General features: G+C 38.1%; 1 protein-coding gene across 2 annotated transcripts in view; it reads left to right on the top strand.

Moving 5' to 3' along the window:
- CLDN10 (claudin 10) overlaps positions 1-19953 on the top strand; it is a 145982-nt gene that overhangs the window by 107027 nt on the left and 19002 nt on the right. The window contains exons 1-3 of one of the 2 annotated variants that reach the window (XM_072622108.1): positions 3961-4249; positions 13465-13626; positions 13716-13797. In XM_072622108.1, coding sequence (XP_072478209.1) covers positions 4030-4249; positions 13465-13626; positions 13716-13797 — 464 coding nt within the window. In that variant the 5' untranslated portion in view covers positions 3961-4029. Of the gene's footprint in view, positions 1-3960; positions 4250-13464; positions 13627-13715; positions 13798-19953 lie in introns of those variants that run through there. The other variant, XM_072622109.1, reaches the window with a different exon arrangement.

Raw genomic sequence — 19953 nt, 5'->3', positions numbered from 1 at the left:
TATAAGGATTTTTTAATAAAAAAAATTAAAGTCCTTGAGAGTAACTGATACTTATAATGCACTATATATACATCATCCCATTTGATAAAGTTTATTTTAAAAATAATATTTTATTTTTTTCCAATTATACATGAAGACAAATTTTAAAATTCATTTTTATATGATTTTGAGTTCCAAATTTTTCTCCCTCCCCATTGAACAAGAATATCATATTCCACTACTACTAGATTGTAAGCTTCATGAAAATGAAGACTATGTCTTATCTATAGTCTTTAATTTCTCCGGATGATAGCACACTAGCATCCACAAGTAGACCTTGTTAAATATTTGTTAAATTGAATTATTCCACATTGTTTCATAGAGCTGAAATAGAAGCGATAGACAAACATTACAGAGGGGCTGATATTGCTTAAATATAAGGATGGCAATTATAACAGTTAGAGCACCCAACAATACAACGTAGTGAGTTCTCTGTCACAGGAAATTTTCAAACAAAAAGTTAAATGATTTTCTGTTCAGAATGTAGAAAGGATTCCTTCATTGGGTAGGAAGGAGATTCAATGAGATGCTCTCAAAGGTTTCTTCTCACTTTAAAAGTCTATATTTGTGGGATCTTCCCTCCCCTCTTCACCAGTAGGCAGTACTAGCTCTACCCTTTGCTCTCCTGGTAAAAAGAAAATGGTAAAAAAAAAAAAAAAAAAAAAAAAAGAATGAAAAACATCCTAACAGATCCACTTCATTTCATACCAATTGGGAAACAATAGCTTTGATGGCCAGATTTAATTCAGAAAACTGGTTTTTGACCTACTATTATTATTAAAGGGAAGAAAAATTTGAAATCCAAAAGAATTAAAAGAACTTTGAAGAGACAAATTAAAATAATAAAATAAAGCATGTCTTTCTACTCAAATGCATACAGATTTGTTCCCAAATATTGACCTCAGCTCTCTGTAATCTTTGTGATCACCTTGAGTCACCAAAGATTTCCATATAAAATTGGTTTGTAATTATATTATTGAGGAGAAATGATGTAACGACATAAATGCTATGCAAATATAAATGTTGCCCCACTTGAGAAATCCTATATCTAGTTTTACAGAATAGAAGCATGCAATCAAAATGTTAGAGCTGGGAAGGACCTTAGAAATCATTTACTTCAGTCTACTCACTTTCAGGTGAGAAAATCAATGCCCAGAGAATTGAGTGACTTGTGCAGGGTGACCCAGCTTCGTTAATCACAGATTCATTAAGCAGAAGAATTGTCTCTTGGACAGGGTCCTTTCCATGTAGTTGAAAAACACTTTCTAGAGGAAGTAGGTCTTTGATTAGACTAGAAAGATAGGTAGGATTTAGACAAAATAGGGAAAAGTTAAAGGGATTTTAGGCAAGTGAAATATGATAAAAGACATTGACATGTAAAACGAGCACATTCTGGGACAACGTGACCTGATAGAACAAACAGGATATAGTGGAGAGTAATAGGAAATAAAGTGCGATAGGTAGGTCAAGATAAGATTACAGAGGGCCTTGAAATCCAGACAAAAGAATTTAGACTTGATGTGGTAAGAAATAAGAATTGTGCAAGGTTGTTGGGGATTTTTTGTTGTGTTTTTATTTGTTTTTGATCGGCAGAACACATAACCAAAATGGTATTTAATAATACCTAGCACTTATATAGTGTCTCGTGATTTGCAAAGCACTTTTCCTGTTACTTATTTATGGAAGAAGCAGCTAGGTGGCATATAAATCTGATATCAGATACTGCGTAACTCTGGGCAAGTCACTTAAATTCTCCCTGACTCAGTTTCCTCATCTTTTAAATGAGGATAATAAGAGCACCCACCTCCCAGGGTTACTGTGGAGATAAAAGAATATTTGTAAAAATACCTTGCAAGTCTTAAAGCACTTTATAAATCTCAGTTTTCTATTATTATAAAGAAGATTAAAGTAACAGTTGTTTCCAGGATGGACTTGATGGAGGTTGGACAGATTTTATTGCTGTTGTGCAGGTCTGAATGCCTGGGGCACAGAGCTGGCAGAAGGAAGGATGAGGAAAGGATAGAGCTGAGATATTTTGAAGGAAGTATCTCTAGGACTTGGTGAAAAAATGTAGAGGAAGAAAACAACAAGAGGTCTATTAAAGATGACTGCAAGGTTCAGTCCTGCAACACTCAGATCTTTCACTGTGGTCTCACTTCTTATATGTGTGTATCTAGCCACAAGGGAAATATCTTTGTTTCACAAAGAGAGTGTGGATGGTGAAGCATGAACCCTTCACCATTACTAGAAAAGATGAGGGATAGTCTTAAGCAGGTCAGCCTCATCTCCCTATATGAAAGGTAGTACTATGACTAGAATTTTAAAGTTTATGATTCTGATTAACTCCAAAGACTTTGCATGTGTGCTGGTTCTGATCTCTATTCATGGATTTGGATAAGCAAATTCAATTCACTCAATGTTTGTTATGTCTACTATGCTAAGCAGGGCTCTGTGCTAGATTTCATAATGCATAGACAAATATAAAACAACCTTCAAGTACCTCATAGTCTATTTGGAGGAAACAATCTGCGTACAAGTAAGCACAAAGCATAGATAAAATAATTTCAAAACCTAGAGAGTGTCAATATCTGGGGGGATCAGGAAAGTATTTTATTGGATGGACCTAAGTAGGGAGTATATTCCAGATATGGAGAATATTTCTTGTGCAAAGGCAGGGGGAAGGAAGTGAGTTGTTGAGCGTGGGAAACAGCAGACTAGTGTCACTAGAACTGGGAGTGTACAATGAACAAACATACATATCCAGAGGCTTCCTACTGCTTCCAAAGGCAGTGAACCCTCTTTGACCATCCCACCCAGGTGTAACAAGGATCATCTTCTTAGACTTACCACGAGGAGTTAAAACTTAATAATGGAATAAGCATACGACAGTCTTGTTAACAAGACTATCACTTTCAGCTTACCTATCCTAGTAGAGTATATAGCCCACAAAAGGCTTTCTCCTTTCAGATTTAATAAGGTACTTTGGAAACCAAACTATTTGCCACGGGTAGGGCATACAGAGAATCCCTTCCATCAGAAGTGCCACTTCCTGGTTGCCTGTCTTCCCTTTCTATAATGCCGCAGAACAAGCGCATTTCTTGACGCCACAGGTCTCTGCATGTTCAGCCCCTATAATGAGGGGCTCGTTGAGTTGGCAGGCTGGACCAGCAAACTAATAACAGACTGCTAGGAGAGGGGAATAGGGTTACTGAGAGAGGTGCATGAAGGAATGTGTTCTTATTGATGTGGGCACCTAGCCCAACTTCTGAGCAGGGAGCATGAGGGTACAGCAGTGTCCTTCTCTAGCTGGGAGGAAAGCAAACCCTGATACAGACTCAGGTTTGTGATGATCTGGACCAGGGGCCAAGAAAACCTGGAGAATTACCTCACTTCCTTAGAGAGAGCTCTTCGTGTCCAACAAACCAGCTGGCCAGCCCTCTCCATACACCTTTATATCCCTCGTGTTTCTTCCAAAGAAACCTGACAGAGCTGAGGGACAATCATTGCCCTGATTCTCCAGCGGCAAGCAATGGTGGGCGTTAAGTGTGGGGCACAGCAGTTTTAAATTTTCTTTCCCCGTCTCTTTTTCTTCCCCATTTAGAAATCCTAATCTATAGGGCCGAGTTTCTTAGTTTCCCTCTTCCGAGAAGGAAAGAAGAGGAGAGGGGAGGGAACAAGGACAAGGAGTGGAGAAAAGCGGAGTCGGGTTAGAGCGGCAGGGAAAGCCAGGCGTGAGGCAGGATGCTGTGACACAAACCACCGGGACTCCACGCAGGGTGCTGGCGGCTTCCCCTCTGGAGCTAGCGCTGTTCTGTGCGCTCAAGCTTCGGGGCTCCCTTCGACCCTCTCTACTTGCCCGCGCCCTGAGGCTGCTGGAGGAGGGGACCCTGAAAGGAGGCGGAGTCGGGGGAGGCGTAGGTGTGGGGAGCAATAGAAGGACGAGGTCCTAGGCAGGGGAGTGGATGCGGGAAGGGCTGCGCAGCCAGCGGCATGGCGAGTACAGCCTCAGAGATCATCGCCTTCATGGTAGCTATCTCGGGATGGGTGCTGGTCTCCTCCACGCTGCCCACCGACTACTGGAAGGTGTCCACCATCGATGGCACGGTCATCACCACCGCCACCTATTGGGCCAACCTGTGGAAGACCTGTGTTACCGACTCGACGGGTGTCTCTAACTGCAAGGACTTCCCCTCCATGCTGGCTCTGGACGGTCTGCATCTGTATTCCTTTCCCTGTGACTTTGCCCCCATTCCCGTCTCCCCCATATGCCTTTCCCCTGCTCTTCCTTCATCTCCTTTATTCCACTCGGTGAGCGCCGTCCGACTACTTAGCTGGGTATGCCTGAGAGGAGGTGCGCGCAGCCCCGAGTAGTCCAGGGGCTCAGGGGGCCACACCATAGCTGGTGGAGGAGACCCGATTGCAGCCTCCTCCCGGTTGTTCCTCTTACTTTAGCACCTGGCGGGCAGGATAGGTTTCGCGAAGCAAGAACGTGGGAACTGCGTCGGGATAGGGAAGGAGGTGAGGGACGCACAGAGGACAGCTTTGAGTTTGATTTGGTTTTTTCACTCTTTTTGGAATCTAAGGAATTGGATTGTTCTAAAGCAAGGATTCTTAACCTGGAGTCCGTGGTTAGATTCTGCGGAATCTGTGAACTTGGATAGGGAAAAAGACTCACATCTTTATTTTCCTGAACCTTTAACCGAAATTAGCATTTCCTTCAACTATTTAAAAACATATTCTACTAAGGAATCCATAAGGCTTCTCTCAACTGCCGGAGAGGTCCATGATACAAAAACCAAAAACAATGAAAAATAGTTAAGAACCTCTGTTCCTGAGAGAGATTGAGAAGGTGGGTGGATGAGTGAGCTGAGAGGGTCTCTCGTTTGGCCTCCAGGTGTGTGTCCTCCAGGTGTGAGCCGTCTAGGATGAAGGAAAGCAGTCGGTGCGAAACTCAGGCCATGCCTACCAGCTCAGGCAGCGCTCCCGGGATGGCTACCATCGTTGAGCGGCCTCCAGGGGCTGAGGTGGCCGGCCTCCTGTCCTGCCTGTGTGGTCAGCGAAACCTTCTCGTACGCAGGAGAAAAGAGGGCGTTTGGGAGAAGGGATTTGGCAATCTGAGTTGGTTCTTGTTGCTGCACTCCCATTGCTAAGAATACCTTTATTACAGAGGGGCCCTCAGCCAATAAAAACACAGCTTGTTTTTGTACAGTTAGCAACTATAACCATCCTCTTCATTTAAAACTGTTTGGTATCTTTTTTTTGCAGAGGGATCTTGGCATAGTGGATGGAAGTTAGAACTTAGCTTCCGAAAAACCTATGTTCAAATTCCTCCTCTGACAATTAGCGTATGACCCTGTACAGGTCATTTCGCTTCTAAGTACCTCAAGCTGCTAACTGCGTAGGATTTATTGACAAGGACATACCCAAGTTATGACCTACATTGAAGGGAGAAATTCCTCACTGCTACTGAAATCACCACTATATTTCTGAAACGAGGGAATTGATTAAAAGCAAAAGTCATTTGTCCTTGAGCTTCTGTGAAATGTTTAAAAATTATGATCAGAAAGATCTACAAGGTGTGCTTTCAAATGATAAATCATCCAGCTAGATGCGAATGCTTTCTCTAAGTTTTAAGACAGTAGAACAACAACCGATTGTTCCCACCCAAGTCATCGAGTGATTACTTCTCCTGAAACCTCAGTTACAGCGTGGAGAAGTTTGGCGTAGAAAGAATACTTCCCTCTTCCCTCCCTCCTCCCCTCTTACCTTCTCTAGCTCTTACTTTTGTTAGTATGTTAGTTAGCTTTTTCAGGTGGGATGATCTTTCCTCTGGGGTTCTTTCTTTTTCTTTTATTTGAAATAGACATTCTTTGGTTTTCCTTACAAATACAGTTATAGAAAAGAGCAGATTTTTTTTTTCTCGCTTATAGGAACTCAGAGTCAGCAACAGTTAGATAGACGCAGATAATACCAGCTTTGTTTAACCTTGAGGAGAACAATAGACTTTTGAAGCAGAAATTGGGATTCTGATATAGAGAGGAAAGAGCATGGGGTTGGACTGCAGCATAAGCTGGGTAACTGCTGAAACCCAGAAGGAATGATTACACTATTTTTGGTTTTAAGGTATTTTCTTTTTTCTCTCATGGTATTATTTCAAGTTTTTATTTACATAGCTGGGTAAATAGTAGAGACAAGATTTTGATGAGTCTAAGGTTGCATTTGTTTTCGTGTATATAATTGTGCACCTTGAAAAGCAAACTCTTGGTCAATGTAGTGTTTGATGGGGACACAGTGTAGAAATGTAGGCATTGTGTTGAAAGGACAAGGACCTGAGTAGTACCTTCACAAATGGATGGTCTGGGCTATAGTCATTCCCTAGAACTACTGTTGAATTGTCTGTTATCCAAAACACAAATTCAGGCAGATGATGTGAAGAGACAGGCTCTTGTTTCTGTGGTTTACCATTCAGGAATATGGGATTTACAGTAACTGTCCTGAGAGCATTCTTCTGTTATAATTGTATTGTGAGGTGAGTTGGCTTGCCAGCTACATTGGCTTCCTTTTAAGGGGGGGAAGGAGAGGGAAATAGCCTCAAGAGTTATTGATAGGATGCTGAAATACTCACCTTCTCAGTGGGGGATAGTGATGGAATGGATTGGTGGGTGACAAATGCTAGTGTTCAATGGTGGAATGGAGAGAAGGGGCAATGACATCCATACTTAAACCACTTTATCTTTCTCTGAAGTCACTGAAGAAGAAACAACTGAAGGGGAGAGGGAGGAAATAAAGGCTTGAAGCGAACAATCTTCAATCCAACGAACATTTATAAAGTGGCTCTTATGTGTAAGGCTAGAGACATTGTGGTATATTGAATAAGTCGTGTGTGTGTGTGTGTGTGTGTGTGTGTGTGTGTGACACCAGGGAGTGACACCCTGGATTCAATTCCCAGCTCCCACACATCTTGGAGGAAATGTTCCAGAGCAAGTCACTTACCTTCTTATTGCCCTGGGAAACTCTAAATTACACAACCTTTGCTGTTTTGTATTAGTAGAAAGAGTTTACTGGGAACTCTCTATATTGATTAAATACAGGTACACACACACACACACACACACACAAATGTACTAAACACTTATAGGTACAGAGATGCAAAACAAACAAAAAACCCAAAACAAAACCAAAATAAAACTATTCTCAAAGAGCTTCCATTCTATTGGAAGTGGGTTGTATGATAATCTATAAACATAGAGTAAAACAACATAATTGAGAAAGGAATTGAGAAAGGAGAGAATGCTGCCAACTGGGAGAATCAGGGAAGACTTCACTAAATAGATGGGACCTGAGATGTACCAGAGGCTTGAAGGACAATAATGATTTTTTCCAGATAGAGTTGAAGAAGGAGTGCACTCCAGATTTGTGTGAACCTATGGAAGAAAGAGATAGGATCTCAAGTTTGGGGAACATCTGTCTAGTGGTGTGGCCTGAAAAGGAACATAAAGAATAGGCGATATGATTGGAAAGGCAGATTGGAGTCAAATTGTGGAGAAACTTAAATGCCAGACTGAGAAATGTACATTTTTATCCTAGGGTCAATAAGCAGCCACTGATAATTTTTGGACATGGTCTTTTCTGTGCTTTAGGAAAATTATTTTGTCAGTGCTGTAGAGAATGGATTGGAGAGAAGACATATTGTAAATAGAGAGACCAATTAGAAGACTGTTACAGTAATCTAAGTAAGAGATGATAAAAGGCTAAGTTGGGATGTTGGCCACATGAGTGGAGAAAAGAAGAGATGTAAGATATTGTACAGATTTAGAATCACCAGGACTTTTCAATTGACTAGATTTGGAAAGTGAGGGGGAGGGGTGAATTGAAGATTGCTGTGGTTGTTCAGTTGTGTCCAACTCTTTGTGACCCCATTCAGGGTTTTCTTGGCAAAGATAGTGGAGTGGTTTGCCATTTCCTTCGCCAGCTTATTTTAGAGGTGTAGAAATTGAGGCAAACAAGGTTAAGTGACTTACCCAGGGTCACGTAGTTAGTAAGTGAGGCCAGACTTGAACTCAGGAAGATGCATCTTCTTCCCTCTGGTCTAGTGCTCTATTTACTGCACCACCTAGCTGTCCCAACTGAAGATTATTCTCTTTGTATAAACAGATTTTTTTTTCCACTTACAAATGAAATATCTGTGACCAGAGTCAGTCAGCTCCCTAACTTCTCATCATCTAAGTCCAGAAGATGCTATGCTGTAATTGGAACTGAAAGCTATGCTGTCCATAAAGCAGCATCTGATAAATTTCCTGATACACCAGCTTTGCCATAATGCATTTGAGGTGGTGTAAATGTTTCTTTTAAAAAGCTGCATCAGTAACATACAAACAGTTCGCTTGAGGAAAGTAAGATCAATCCTGGAAATGGAAATAAAGCCAGATTGCAGAAAGATTCCAAGAGGAAAAGATCCTATATTTATGTTTTCCCAGTCTGGAAGGGGATAATTAAGCTACCTGATAAGGATGATGATGCTAATTTACTTCAGTTAGTAATATAGTATGTGGAGATGTACCTTTGAGTTTGGCTAACAAGATTATGTAACTCTCATCTCCGTTTTACAGATAAAACAGTTTAAGGTTTAGAAAAGCTTTGTGTCACCTCAAATCTAGTGATAAGAATCCAAATTGCCTAAATAAGTTCCATTTTTTTCATAACATGATTCTAGCAGTTTAGCTCTGTTCCTTTTAAAGTATTTTCCAGCAAAAAATCAAAAACACCAAGCATTTGCCAGAATAAGAAAAATCATATGGAAAGACCCTAGACCTGTGATTTCATTGGTTTGGGGAACTCCCAGGTGAGAAACTCACTTTCTCATGGCAGTTCAGCACCCTCTATATAATTTATAGTCTCAGAGGATTGCCTAGAGCATTTAGAGCTTAAATGATTTGTGCAGGGTGACGCAGCCAGTGTGTGTGCCAGAAACAAGACTCGTTCCCAGAATTTCTGCTCTCAGATCAGTTATGCATTACACTAAGCTGCTTCTCATTAAATATATATACACAAACACACACACATACATACATACATATATACGTGTATATCTATATATATCTATATATATATATACATATATACTTTGTTTCTAGAAAGGCACTATTATACTGTTATACAGTGGATAGAGATCTCAGAGCTGGATTCAAGTCTCATTTCAGACACATATTGGCTATGTGAGTATAAGTCAAGTAAAGTCTAGGTAAATCTCTAAAGTTGTAAGTTGTAGACAAGTGCTGACCTTTCCTGGTGAGGAGAGTTTTCTCATCTGGGAGTTTCCTCTCATTGAAATCCCAGTTCCAGTCTAATCTTTCTTTCCATGAGTCTAAAATCCAGTTTGTGTGTCACTAATGATTTCTTTCCAAGTGGATATTTTAATTTTTAAAGATTGACAGTCAAAATCAAATGTATATTTTAACTGATATGTAGAATTGTGCTTACTAGACCCCAAATGTCAAGTTCTGGGAAAATGAGGTTGTAGTTTTTTTCATCCTGCAATATCTATTGATACAAGTTCCAGTCCTTTTACTAATTGAAACTATTTGCTAGTTAAGTGAGCTAATGATTTCCGGCTATCTTGCAGAACTTTAATATTCTCAGTGCCATTTGACCTTTAGATAGGAATCAATCTCAGCCATGTTACTATTAGTATATGCCATCTACTTTCTTACTGTGAATGTTTGCCATTTCTCCTAGGAGATTTAACTATAAATTTTGCTTTAGAGAACTTCTGAGTAAATATGTTCATGCTTCAGCACCTTAATGTGTTAATTAGCCGTTAACTGTGCCAGTAAATTAGACCTGTCAGAAATAATGATCTCCTTGACCAGTTTTTACTACTATTTTGTTAGATGGTATTATCTAAAATAAGTTTTACCCTAAGGAAGTATTGAATGCAAGGTTGTAGGTACCCACATTGCGAAAGGGAAATCATTACATGGATGCTTATAATTGGACTTAAATCATGCAAAGATTAGCTCTGTCAATAGAGTGGAAGGAAATAAGCTCTTATTAAGCACCTACTAGGTGTCAGGCACTGTGCTAGTTACTTAAAAATATTAACTAACTTGATCCTCACAAGAACTCTGGGAGGTAGATATTATTACCCTCATTTTACATTTGAGGAAACTGAGGCAGATAGAAGTTAAGTACATTGCCCAGGGTCACACAGTAAGTGTCTAAGGCAGAATTTGAACTCAGAGCTTCCTGACTCCAGATCTAGCACTTCATTCATTGTGCCACCTAGCTGCCTTTTAATTTATAAATGCAGATAGTGCTTAATTTATGAATACCCTAACTTATATAAACATTCCTTACACAGGAGTTACACAGGAAGTCCCCACCATCCATGAAAGCAGTTGTCCTTTCTTTTCCCAATTCAGACCCTAAGATATTTCCTTTTATGCAGATATAGTGTTAACATGTTACTCCAGAGCAGGAGTTCTTTAACTGTGCATGTGTGTGTGTCATGGACTTCTTCTGAGAACAATGTTTTTAAATAATAGAAGAAAATGCTAAATTTCAGTTAGAAGTTAGTGAAAGTTAATATATATGCTATTTTTTCCAGTTCCAGTTCATACACCTTGAACACTATTGTATTCACTTGAACACTATTCATGGACCCCTCTGTGGATGGCTAGTTCAGAACCCCTGCTTCAGAGGTGTTTGTCTCCCTGTCCTCCAATGTAAGAAGATACGATCCTATCAGCCTTTCCATTCCCTGCCTTCACCTTGCCACAACCAAAAGCACAGTTTGCAAGGAAAGATGTGTCTGTGATGCCCTGAAATGAAATTTGGCCCATACTTTCCCATAGAAATTTTATTGTAAATATGATAACATATAGATAATAGTATTCTCAGCTGTCTTAGCTTTGTTGTGGACTTTTAGGGCCCAATCTGAGAACTGAATTACTACATATAACACTGGTTCTATAGGAAATGCATTCTGATTTCCAAACTACAGAACTTACAGTTGAACTTCTGTAAACTCAAACTGCCTGTACTCTATCAATTCATAATGAAATATAAGTGAAGAAGAATCGTTTCCTTAGGATAGTTTTATTTTTAGCATTTTTGTCATACTAAGGTCAGATATTTGTTTAGTGACTACAATTGAAGGCAGGGCAATGACATCTAAAGAAGTTTAAAACCAAAGAGTAAAATAGTCTTCTGTATTGATAAAAATGATAGAATATGGATGGGCTGAATCTTTGCTGCCACACAATGAGCTAGTCCTGTCACTAACTTGTTATATACTTTTGAACCTAACCTGAAGTGCCTTGATGGATAGAGAACTGGGTGTGGAATCAGGAAGGTCTGAGTTCAAATCCACCATCAGACACTTACTAGCTTTGTGGCCCTGGGCAAGTCCCTTAAGCTCTGTCTGCTTCTATTTTCTCATCTGTAAAATGGGAATAATAGTAACATCTACCTCTCAGAGTTGTTGTAAGGATTAAAATAATAATTTTAAAGTGAACTGCATAGTGCCTGGAATATAATAAGGGCTTAATAAATGTTTATTTCCTTCTTTTCTGATTCCATCTCTCCAACACCCTGCCTGCTGCCTGGGGTTTGAATCAGGCATCCTGATGAAAAAAGGAAGGAGTAAAGGGATACTTAGTCAGGAAAATCTTTTAGGGTTCATTATTTAGCAGCAGCATCACAAGTCAGACTACAGCCATGATGACTAGCATCCAAATTAACCTGTGTTAACTATATTTTCTGAATATCAGTGTATTTCTACTGTTTTTGCTAGTTAGTGTTTTTCATTTTTCTCTTTTGGTTTATTGTAGCAATAAATCTTCTTTAATCACAGGAAAGGAAGGCAGCTTCTTAAACTTTAAAATAAAATTCATATAAACAAAAAAACAACTAGATACCTGATGTTTTTGAAAACACATTTTATAATGCAATAAGTAATACAAGTTTCTTTCTGCTTAAAGTGTCAGTTTTCATTTGGGACACCTTAAAAAGCAAAAATGCAGTTTGCATTAAGAATTTGCATTTTCTTGTATCGGCATGGAGGAGAAATTAGGTTCACTATTCATAAAGGCACCTTCCTTAGAGAGAGAAGGTGAGCAGGATTTTAACAACAGTTTGCATTTGGGTGGCCCTGAAATTTTTTGTAATTGGAGTTTCTTATAATAGCTTGTGTTCCTAAAATGATGTGAAGCTTTTAGTAGTATCTCCAACTCCTTGACTATCCCCTTTGGCAGACTGTTCTCAACATAATTGGCCCAAGTCTCATTTTCTTTGTATTTCTCTCAGTACTTAATTGTAGGTGGAATTGGTCTGAATACTAAGGTCTAAGGCTGGCATTTAATAAGCCGTTCTTCAGTTCTAAATCTTCCCAATAGGAAAATTCCTGGTTCCTGACTTCTGCAGTAGCCTCTATCAGAAAGGAGAGATAATTCAAGGTTTGGTAGTTCTTGGAATAATTAAATTGAAAATAAATATAATATAATAAATATATTACTCCACTTATATAGACTTTATTTATGAGCATTCATTCACTAATTTATTTAACAAATATTTGAGTGTCTACTACATATAAGACACTATTCTTTATTGTAGGTTCAATAACATTGAACATTAAAACTTCATAATTAACACACTACTAATTTGAATTTTATGGTAATTTGGACATCGCATGGGCATTATTTTTGTTCTAGTTATGAAGAATGGTTTTGCCAAACAAGTTAATATGATAAGTTAGATTTTAGCTGGTAAGGAAACTACTTATTAAGAAAACAATATTTTCAAGGCACTCTCAAGCATTTTGAAATATCCATTCATATGTCAACTAGGATGAGTCACCTAATCTTTGTCAGTTTCTTCATTTAGAAGAGAACAGGGTTAGACTACATAATTTTTTGGTCTCTTAAAGCACTAAATCCTATGATAATGTGAACGGTTGATGAACTAATTACATACTATTCTTATCTATTATTTAAAACAGATTCCCTAAGGGCCCCTAATAAACAAAAACCATAGGCTTATTCAAGTTACTGTATCTGTGTGAAAGTAATCAAATATTTTTGTCTTGTCAGAGTCAAATGACTTTTCAACTAGTCTTAATTAAAGAAGTTTTACTTTAATCAGTTTTCTATGGGGCGTAAACCCCATAGTTAAAACTTTCATATGCCAAAAACATCACTTAAATGAATAAGTTTGAGGAAGAGTTTCAGGGTGTGGTATTGAAAAGAGCATTTCTAGTTTCTGCTTTCTCACCATAGAACCAAAATGATGGAATTTTAACTATGGCAGTAATTCTTCCAGAAGACAGAATAGAATGACTCAAAATGGGACATTGTAAAGGGAGGATTTATCTCTCCAAAATAACATATATTGTTGTAATGTACAAAAAATGTCATATTGTGATTGCAGGTTATATCCAAGCGTGCAGGGGACTGATGATCGCTGCTGTCAGTCTGGGATTTTTTGCTTCCATATTTGCGCTGTTTGGAATGAAGTGTACAAAGGTTGGAGGCTCAGATAAAGCCAAAGCTAAAATTGCTTGTTTGGCTGGAACTGTATTCATTCTTTCAGGTAAATAGTAAATTTCCACCTAATCCATGCAAATGGCAAAATTATTTTGCTCCCTCTAATGTTAGTATCTTCATTCTGGTATGTTTTAGGACTGTGCTCTATGACAGGCTGTTCCCTCTATGCAAACAAAATCACCACCGAGTTCTTTGATCCTCTTTATGTTGAACAAAAGTAAGTACTCTTTTCAGTCCACATATCTTAGAGTACATGGAATGAATAGATAAATGTTCTGAAGGAACCGAAATGTCTTAATGACATCATGAAAATTAGAGGGGTTTCATGACATGGCTCAAGAAAAAAGGGCATCTTTTAGAGAAGAAACTGTTAAAGCAGCACTTTACATAGTGTCTTTTCTCCAAATAGCACTGAATATAATCAACCACTAGGAAGTTGAAAATAGAGAGAATTGCAGGTAAGAAGAGAAGGGAATTGGAGAGGAGCTAAAAGATGGGGAGGGGAAGATGGAAAGAAATAACAATGGAGCTGCCATAAGACAGTCAAATGAGAACATCTGCATAGAGCCAAAAGCTTGCTGTGGTTGCATTCATGGTTTCATCTATTTAACATATCAAAATTGCTCTGATAAGTTTTTAAAATAATATTTTCTTCCCCCCAATAATACATAAAAACAATTTTTAACATTTGTCAAGTTTTTTTAAGTTTTGAGTTCCAAATTCTATCTCTCCCTCCTTCCTCCTCACCATGAGATAGTTAGCAGTTTGATGTAGGTTATACAAATGCAGTTATCTAAAACATTTCCATATTAGGCATTTTGTGTAAGAAGACTTGAAAAAAGAAAGAACAAAAGAATAAAGGAAAGAAAGAAGGAAGGAAGACAAAAAGAAAAAAGGGGAAGGAAGGAGGAAAGAAAGAAGGAAAAGAGAAAGTGAAAAATAATATGCTTCAGTTTATATTCAGACATTGAATTTAGACACCTCTCTGGAGGTGGATAGCATTTTTCATCTGATAAATTTTGTAGTAAAATTGTGCCTGGTAAATTTTTTCTTATTTTTCTTAATATTTCTTATTTCAATTAAAATTTTTCTTTTTTGAGAACTAAAAAGAAAAAGGAAAACAAAACCTTTATAACTAATATACAGAGCCAAAGAAAATTAATTCCTGCACTGACTGTGTCCAAAACGTATATCTAATTCATCTTGAAGCCGTCCCCTCTCTGTCAGGAGGTGGGCATAGTTCTTCATCATTGGTCTTTGGAATCAGAGTTGATCATCACCTTGATCAGAGTAACTGAGTCTTTCACAGTTGTTCATTTTTACAATTTTGTTATAGTATAAATTGTTCTCTAGGTTCTGCTCACTTTACTCTGCTTCAAGTCATCCTTTATTTCTCCAAAATAATTCTCTTCATAGTTTTTTGTGGGTACTCCTATTTGTTCAATCATTCCCCAGGTGATAAGCACTCTCTCAGTTACCAATTCAAAAATAGATACTATAAATATTTTTGATACATAGAGAACCTTTTCTTCTTTCTTTTATCTCTGTAGGGATATATACCCAGTAGAGGTCTAAAGAAATTCAGCGCTGTAGTCATGCTCAAGTTCCTTGGAGACATGAAAAAAAATTAAATCTCAGTTGCAGAGGAAAACAATACAGTGGATTAGTGCTGCTTATTACCTTTGGACTGTAGGATATTGACAGTTTCCCCAAGTTATTGATACAGACCTAGAAAACGCCAGATATACCAATGTGGAAGTAGCAAAATCACTGGAAAATCATCCCTTATGTTTTGTTTATTTTAAGAATCTACTTGTATATAGATGTAGGAAGTCACAGTGTAAGAATATACAGGGCTGCCATCCTACTTAGGATTCTCTTTCTTGTTGTATTCTAGATATTTCAAAAGAAAAACACCAAAATTTCCACCAACCATTGGAATTGTGAATTACTTCCTGCATCCCATAATTGGTGTGGTTCCCATCCCATAACTCTGGGACAGTAACTTTCCAGTACTTGCCACAATGTAGGACATGTGGTTTTTACCTACCAAAGTCTCAGATCTTTGTTACAATGTAGCATTCTTCTGATGACAGTAATCCAACTCATAATCCATGTTAGTGTGTTGTATAGTGTGCAGAGAGGAAATATACCTTGAAGCAAAGTTACTTCCTTTTCATACTTTAAGTGTTCCTTGTTTTATTTAAAATGTTCCTGGTTTCCTTGTTCGTATGTTCCATACCATATTAATCTATTATCTTAAGGTTTTTCTTTTGGAAAGAATTCTCCTATTCCTTGTGATTTCCTCTTCTAAGACCTTCTATCCCACTTTTACATTATCTGCCATTTTAGAAATTTTCTTTTGAATTTATTTAAACCACCTCCTTCAAAAAGAAATCCTTAAAAAAATCTGACCTGATACAAAACACAAACCTTGTGTGGAAGTTGAAAAGTTATATTTCCAGAGACCAAAGTTCTGAATGAGATAATAAACATAAAGCATTTTGTACCTTTAAAAGTAACCTACCTTTTAGCTATTAATATTATCATTATAAATATTCTGTTGTTTAACATTTTTAAACCCAAATTCCCAGACTTTAAAATGTATTTGTTTACTTTAACATGAGATTTTATGTATATTCAGCCTAAGACATGATGAAGCCCTGTAAACATTTTATTGTTCAGTCTTGTCCAGCTCTTCAGGATCTCATTTGAAGTTTTCTTGGCAAAGTTACTGGAGTGGTTTGTCATTTCCTTCTCCAACTCATTTTACAAATGAGGAAACTGAGGCAAGCAGGTTTAAGTGACTTGTCCGTGGTCACCCAGCTAGTAAGTTTCAGAGGCTGGATTTGAACACAGGAAGATGAGTCTTCCTGACTCCAGGCCCTGCACTCTATCCACTGTGCCACCTAGCTGCTCCCTACAAACATAGAACTGTTATAAACTTGCCTATGGTATTCTCCTTATATGCTGCCACTTACGAATCTTTTCCTGGCAATATTTCCTTCATTGAACTATCTTTTAAAATTGCAAATCTCTTCCTGGAAAAGTTACAAAGAATTCAGGTATGCTTAGCACTCTCAGGCAATTTAAACCTTTCTTCCTAGCCAAATAACCTCAGCTGTCATATACTTGCCACCTCATTTAATTTAGTATTGGAGTTCCTTACTTCTTTTCAGATTTCAGTTAGCTTAAGTACCGTAATTCTCTTACAGGTGAGGGAGGGAATTTTTCCATTTATTATTGTGGGGGTGTTGTTTTGGCGTAGACTTGTAATTTCACTAATGAAGGGAATTCCCAGTGTGAACATTTCTATTATTTATACAGTGTAGCAGATCATCTGCAAATTTCACTAAGAATTTACTAAGCACTTACTGTGAGTCAAGCACCTACTAGGTGGCAGTCACTGTTTTATTTTTCTGTTGTTCAGTCATGTCCAACTCTTTGTGACCCCATTTGGGGTTTTCTTGGCAAAGATACTGGATTAGTTTGCCATTTCCTTCTCCAGCTCATTTTACAGATGAGGAAACTGAGGCAAACAAGGTTAAGAGATTTGCCCAGAATCAGACAACTAATGAGTGTGTGAGGCCAATTTGAACTCAAGAAGATGAATCTAACTGACTCCAGGCTTGTCCCTCTATTCAAGTACCACCTAGTTGCCTGATTTGTAGACCTTCTGATCGTCATACTGGCTTTCTCCTGGGTCACTGAAATCTGACTTGTTGAAGAGTCATATAGTCAATATACAGCAGCTAGATGGGGGTAGTGAATAGAGCGCTGAACCTGAAGTCAGGATGATCTAAGTTCAAATCTTACAGCTGTGTGACCCTAGGCAAATTACCACCTCTGTCCGCCTCAGGTTCCTCATCTGTAGGACAGAGACAATAATAGTACCTACATCCCACGGTTACTGTGAGACAAAATGAAGATGAAATGAGATAATATTTGTAAAGTGCTTAACAAATCTTGAGTACTGTGTCAATACAGTTGTGAATATGTGCCAAAGAGAGATCATTTTCCTGATTCCAAGGCTCACATTCTATCCACTACACCACTGCTTATTATACAAATATATTACTCTACTGCAGATCATTTTTTCCTCTATTCCAACGTCCCCTTTTCTTCTATTGAAATTTTTGCATACTTAGTGTTAAATGTTTATGCTGGATTTTAATATAGATTATAGGTGATGGAGTTTTAGAGATGGCAGGAATGTTCAAGATTTATCTAGTCCAACCCCATCATTTTGCAGATAAGGAAACATCTATAGGGGTTAAGTGACTTGCTCAGGACCATACAACAAACTAAGACAGTGCTTGTAGATCAAATGCAGAGCTCCTGTTTGGTTTTCAGTTCAGAGATACAGTGGAAATACTACATTATGGGGGTCCTCACTTACCCCACATGTCACACTGGTGCTTTCTTTCCTAGCCATTCTTTGAGGTTACTTCAAATACCTACTACCTAAAGACTACCTTGATATAATAAAATAGTTACCCAACAACTTTGTGTAATAAAACCAGCACTGCAGATTAATTAATAAAATTTATAACTGCAAGAATCTCTATAGTGTTCATGCAAGAGGTCCAAGGAATTCCAAAACTCTGAGAACTATTCGATAAACTCAAAGACTTGACAACATTTATTAAATGCCTATTATATATGAAGTCTGGTGAACTGTATAATTCTTGTTCATATCCTTTTGTAAATTTTTCAAAAAGGATCTACTCAACATACTGGAAAACTTCTTCTAGGTCTTTTAATATTTGGTGGAGAGAAGTACTTGGCTTATCCAGCAGTTATCTCTCACTTTTAATCATGCATGTTCTTGATAGAGGCTCTGATGAATGTTTCTTGCCTGCAAGACATTGCTATATACTGCGGATTAACCCTCAGAGTCTTACCATTGTCCTAGATGAGAATTTTGGTTCTTAAGATATTCATGCGTTCTATGATTTGGAGCTGTATAGAATCAGGAGAACATTGATTTTTTTTTTTTAAAGTTATATGGTGGCAGGAAGCAGTCTTGGGATCATTCACAACCTGTGTTACTTCCCAAATGTTTTCTAACCTGCTCCCAGTTCAAATGGTGTGCCTGAAATTATATAGCCCAGTTCAGTTCTAAGCCAAATGAATTAACTTGGTGAAGTGATGACATCCAACTGCATTCCATAGTCTGGGTCATGCGAATCCTCATTGACTCTGTTTTTCTAGTGTGTTTTGCTAGGCGGATCTCATTTGAGTGGTTGAGTATCTGATTGAGGAGGTCCTGCAGGGCATGAGGCAATCAGTACAATGTTATCTGGAAACAGAATGAATGATCTGGAGAATCTCACTTTCTAGAAGGAATACATCTTCTATTTATGTTCTAATGCAGAACATCTTCCACAACCGTGAGAGTATTAAATAAATCACAGTTCTGTTGAATACTTCTAGAATTTAGATTTGGAGACCTCTGGATTAATTCATATGTGGGTGTGGAGAGATTTTACTAGTAAGTTCTTTTTTAAAAATGAATTAAAGTTCACTGACCCAAGAAAATTCTGTCTTTTTTCATTTAATACCTCCTGAGCTGTCATGGCCTCAAATTTCAAAGAATAAAAATGTTAATTTTCTAGCTCTAAGGTATTTTATAGAAACCCTAGTCCATCTCTCTATTTAAGGGAGAAGAGCATAGGAGATGTTTGATGAGACCTTTAATGTCATAGGTGAAGGGAACTCGATGAGGAATTTCCTCTACCAAAGCAAATCGGCACCCTCTCTACAACTTATAAATGAAGGAATAAATGAATGGAAAAACATTTAAGTGCTTTCTGTGTGTCAGGTACTGCCAGTAAGTGCTACAAAAAACAAACTCAAAACAAAAACAACAAATTAAAATCAGTCCCTGTCCAAAAGGAGCTTACATTCTAATGGAGGATGCAACATCCAAAGACAAGTGATGGCCAGAAAGGGGCACCCTGGAAAGTTGTAGGTACAGTAAGTGGGACCATAGTGGAATAAATTGACACACCCAATCCAGGGACAATGGCAGATTTAATTTGAATTCAGTTTGTAGTTCCAGAAGCGGGGAATGAGGGTGGGAGAGGATGGTAAAGGGGCAAAACAGCTGGTTAAAAGGGAAGGTTAGCTAGCTGGGAATTGCTTTTCCTGAAATAGTGATCCTGGAAAGTCAGGAGAGTAAGGCACCAGGGGGGAATTTTCTTCAGGTTGGGAAGGTGGTTGTAGAAGAGGAAGATAAAGTCAGAGAATCTAAGATTTAGAGTAATTGCCTGCGAACACAGAGTTTAAATGATGTTCCTGAAAATATATAGCCAGTTTGTGTCATAGATCCTTCCCTTGAGTCCAGGAAATTCTTGACTCTAATACCAAG

The sequence above is a fragment of the Notamacropus eugenii genome, chromosome 6, assembly GCF_028372415.1.
Source record: "Notamacropus eugenii isolate mMacEug1 chromosome 6, mMacEug1.pri_v2, whole genome shotgun sequence".
Lineage (NCBI taxonomy): Eukaryota > Metazoa > Chordata > Mammalia > Diprotodontia > Macropodidae > Notamacropus > Notamacropus eugenii.
This window is presented reverse-complemented; position numbering and strand designations above follow the sequence as displayed.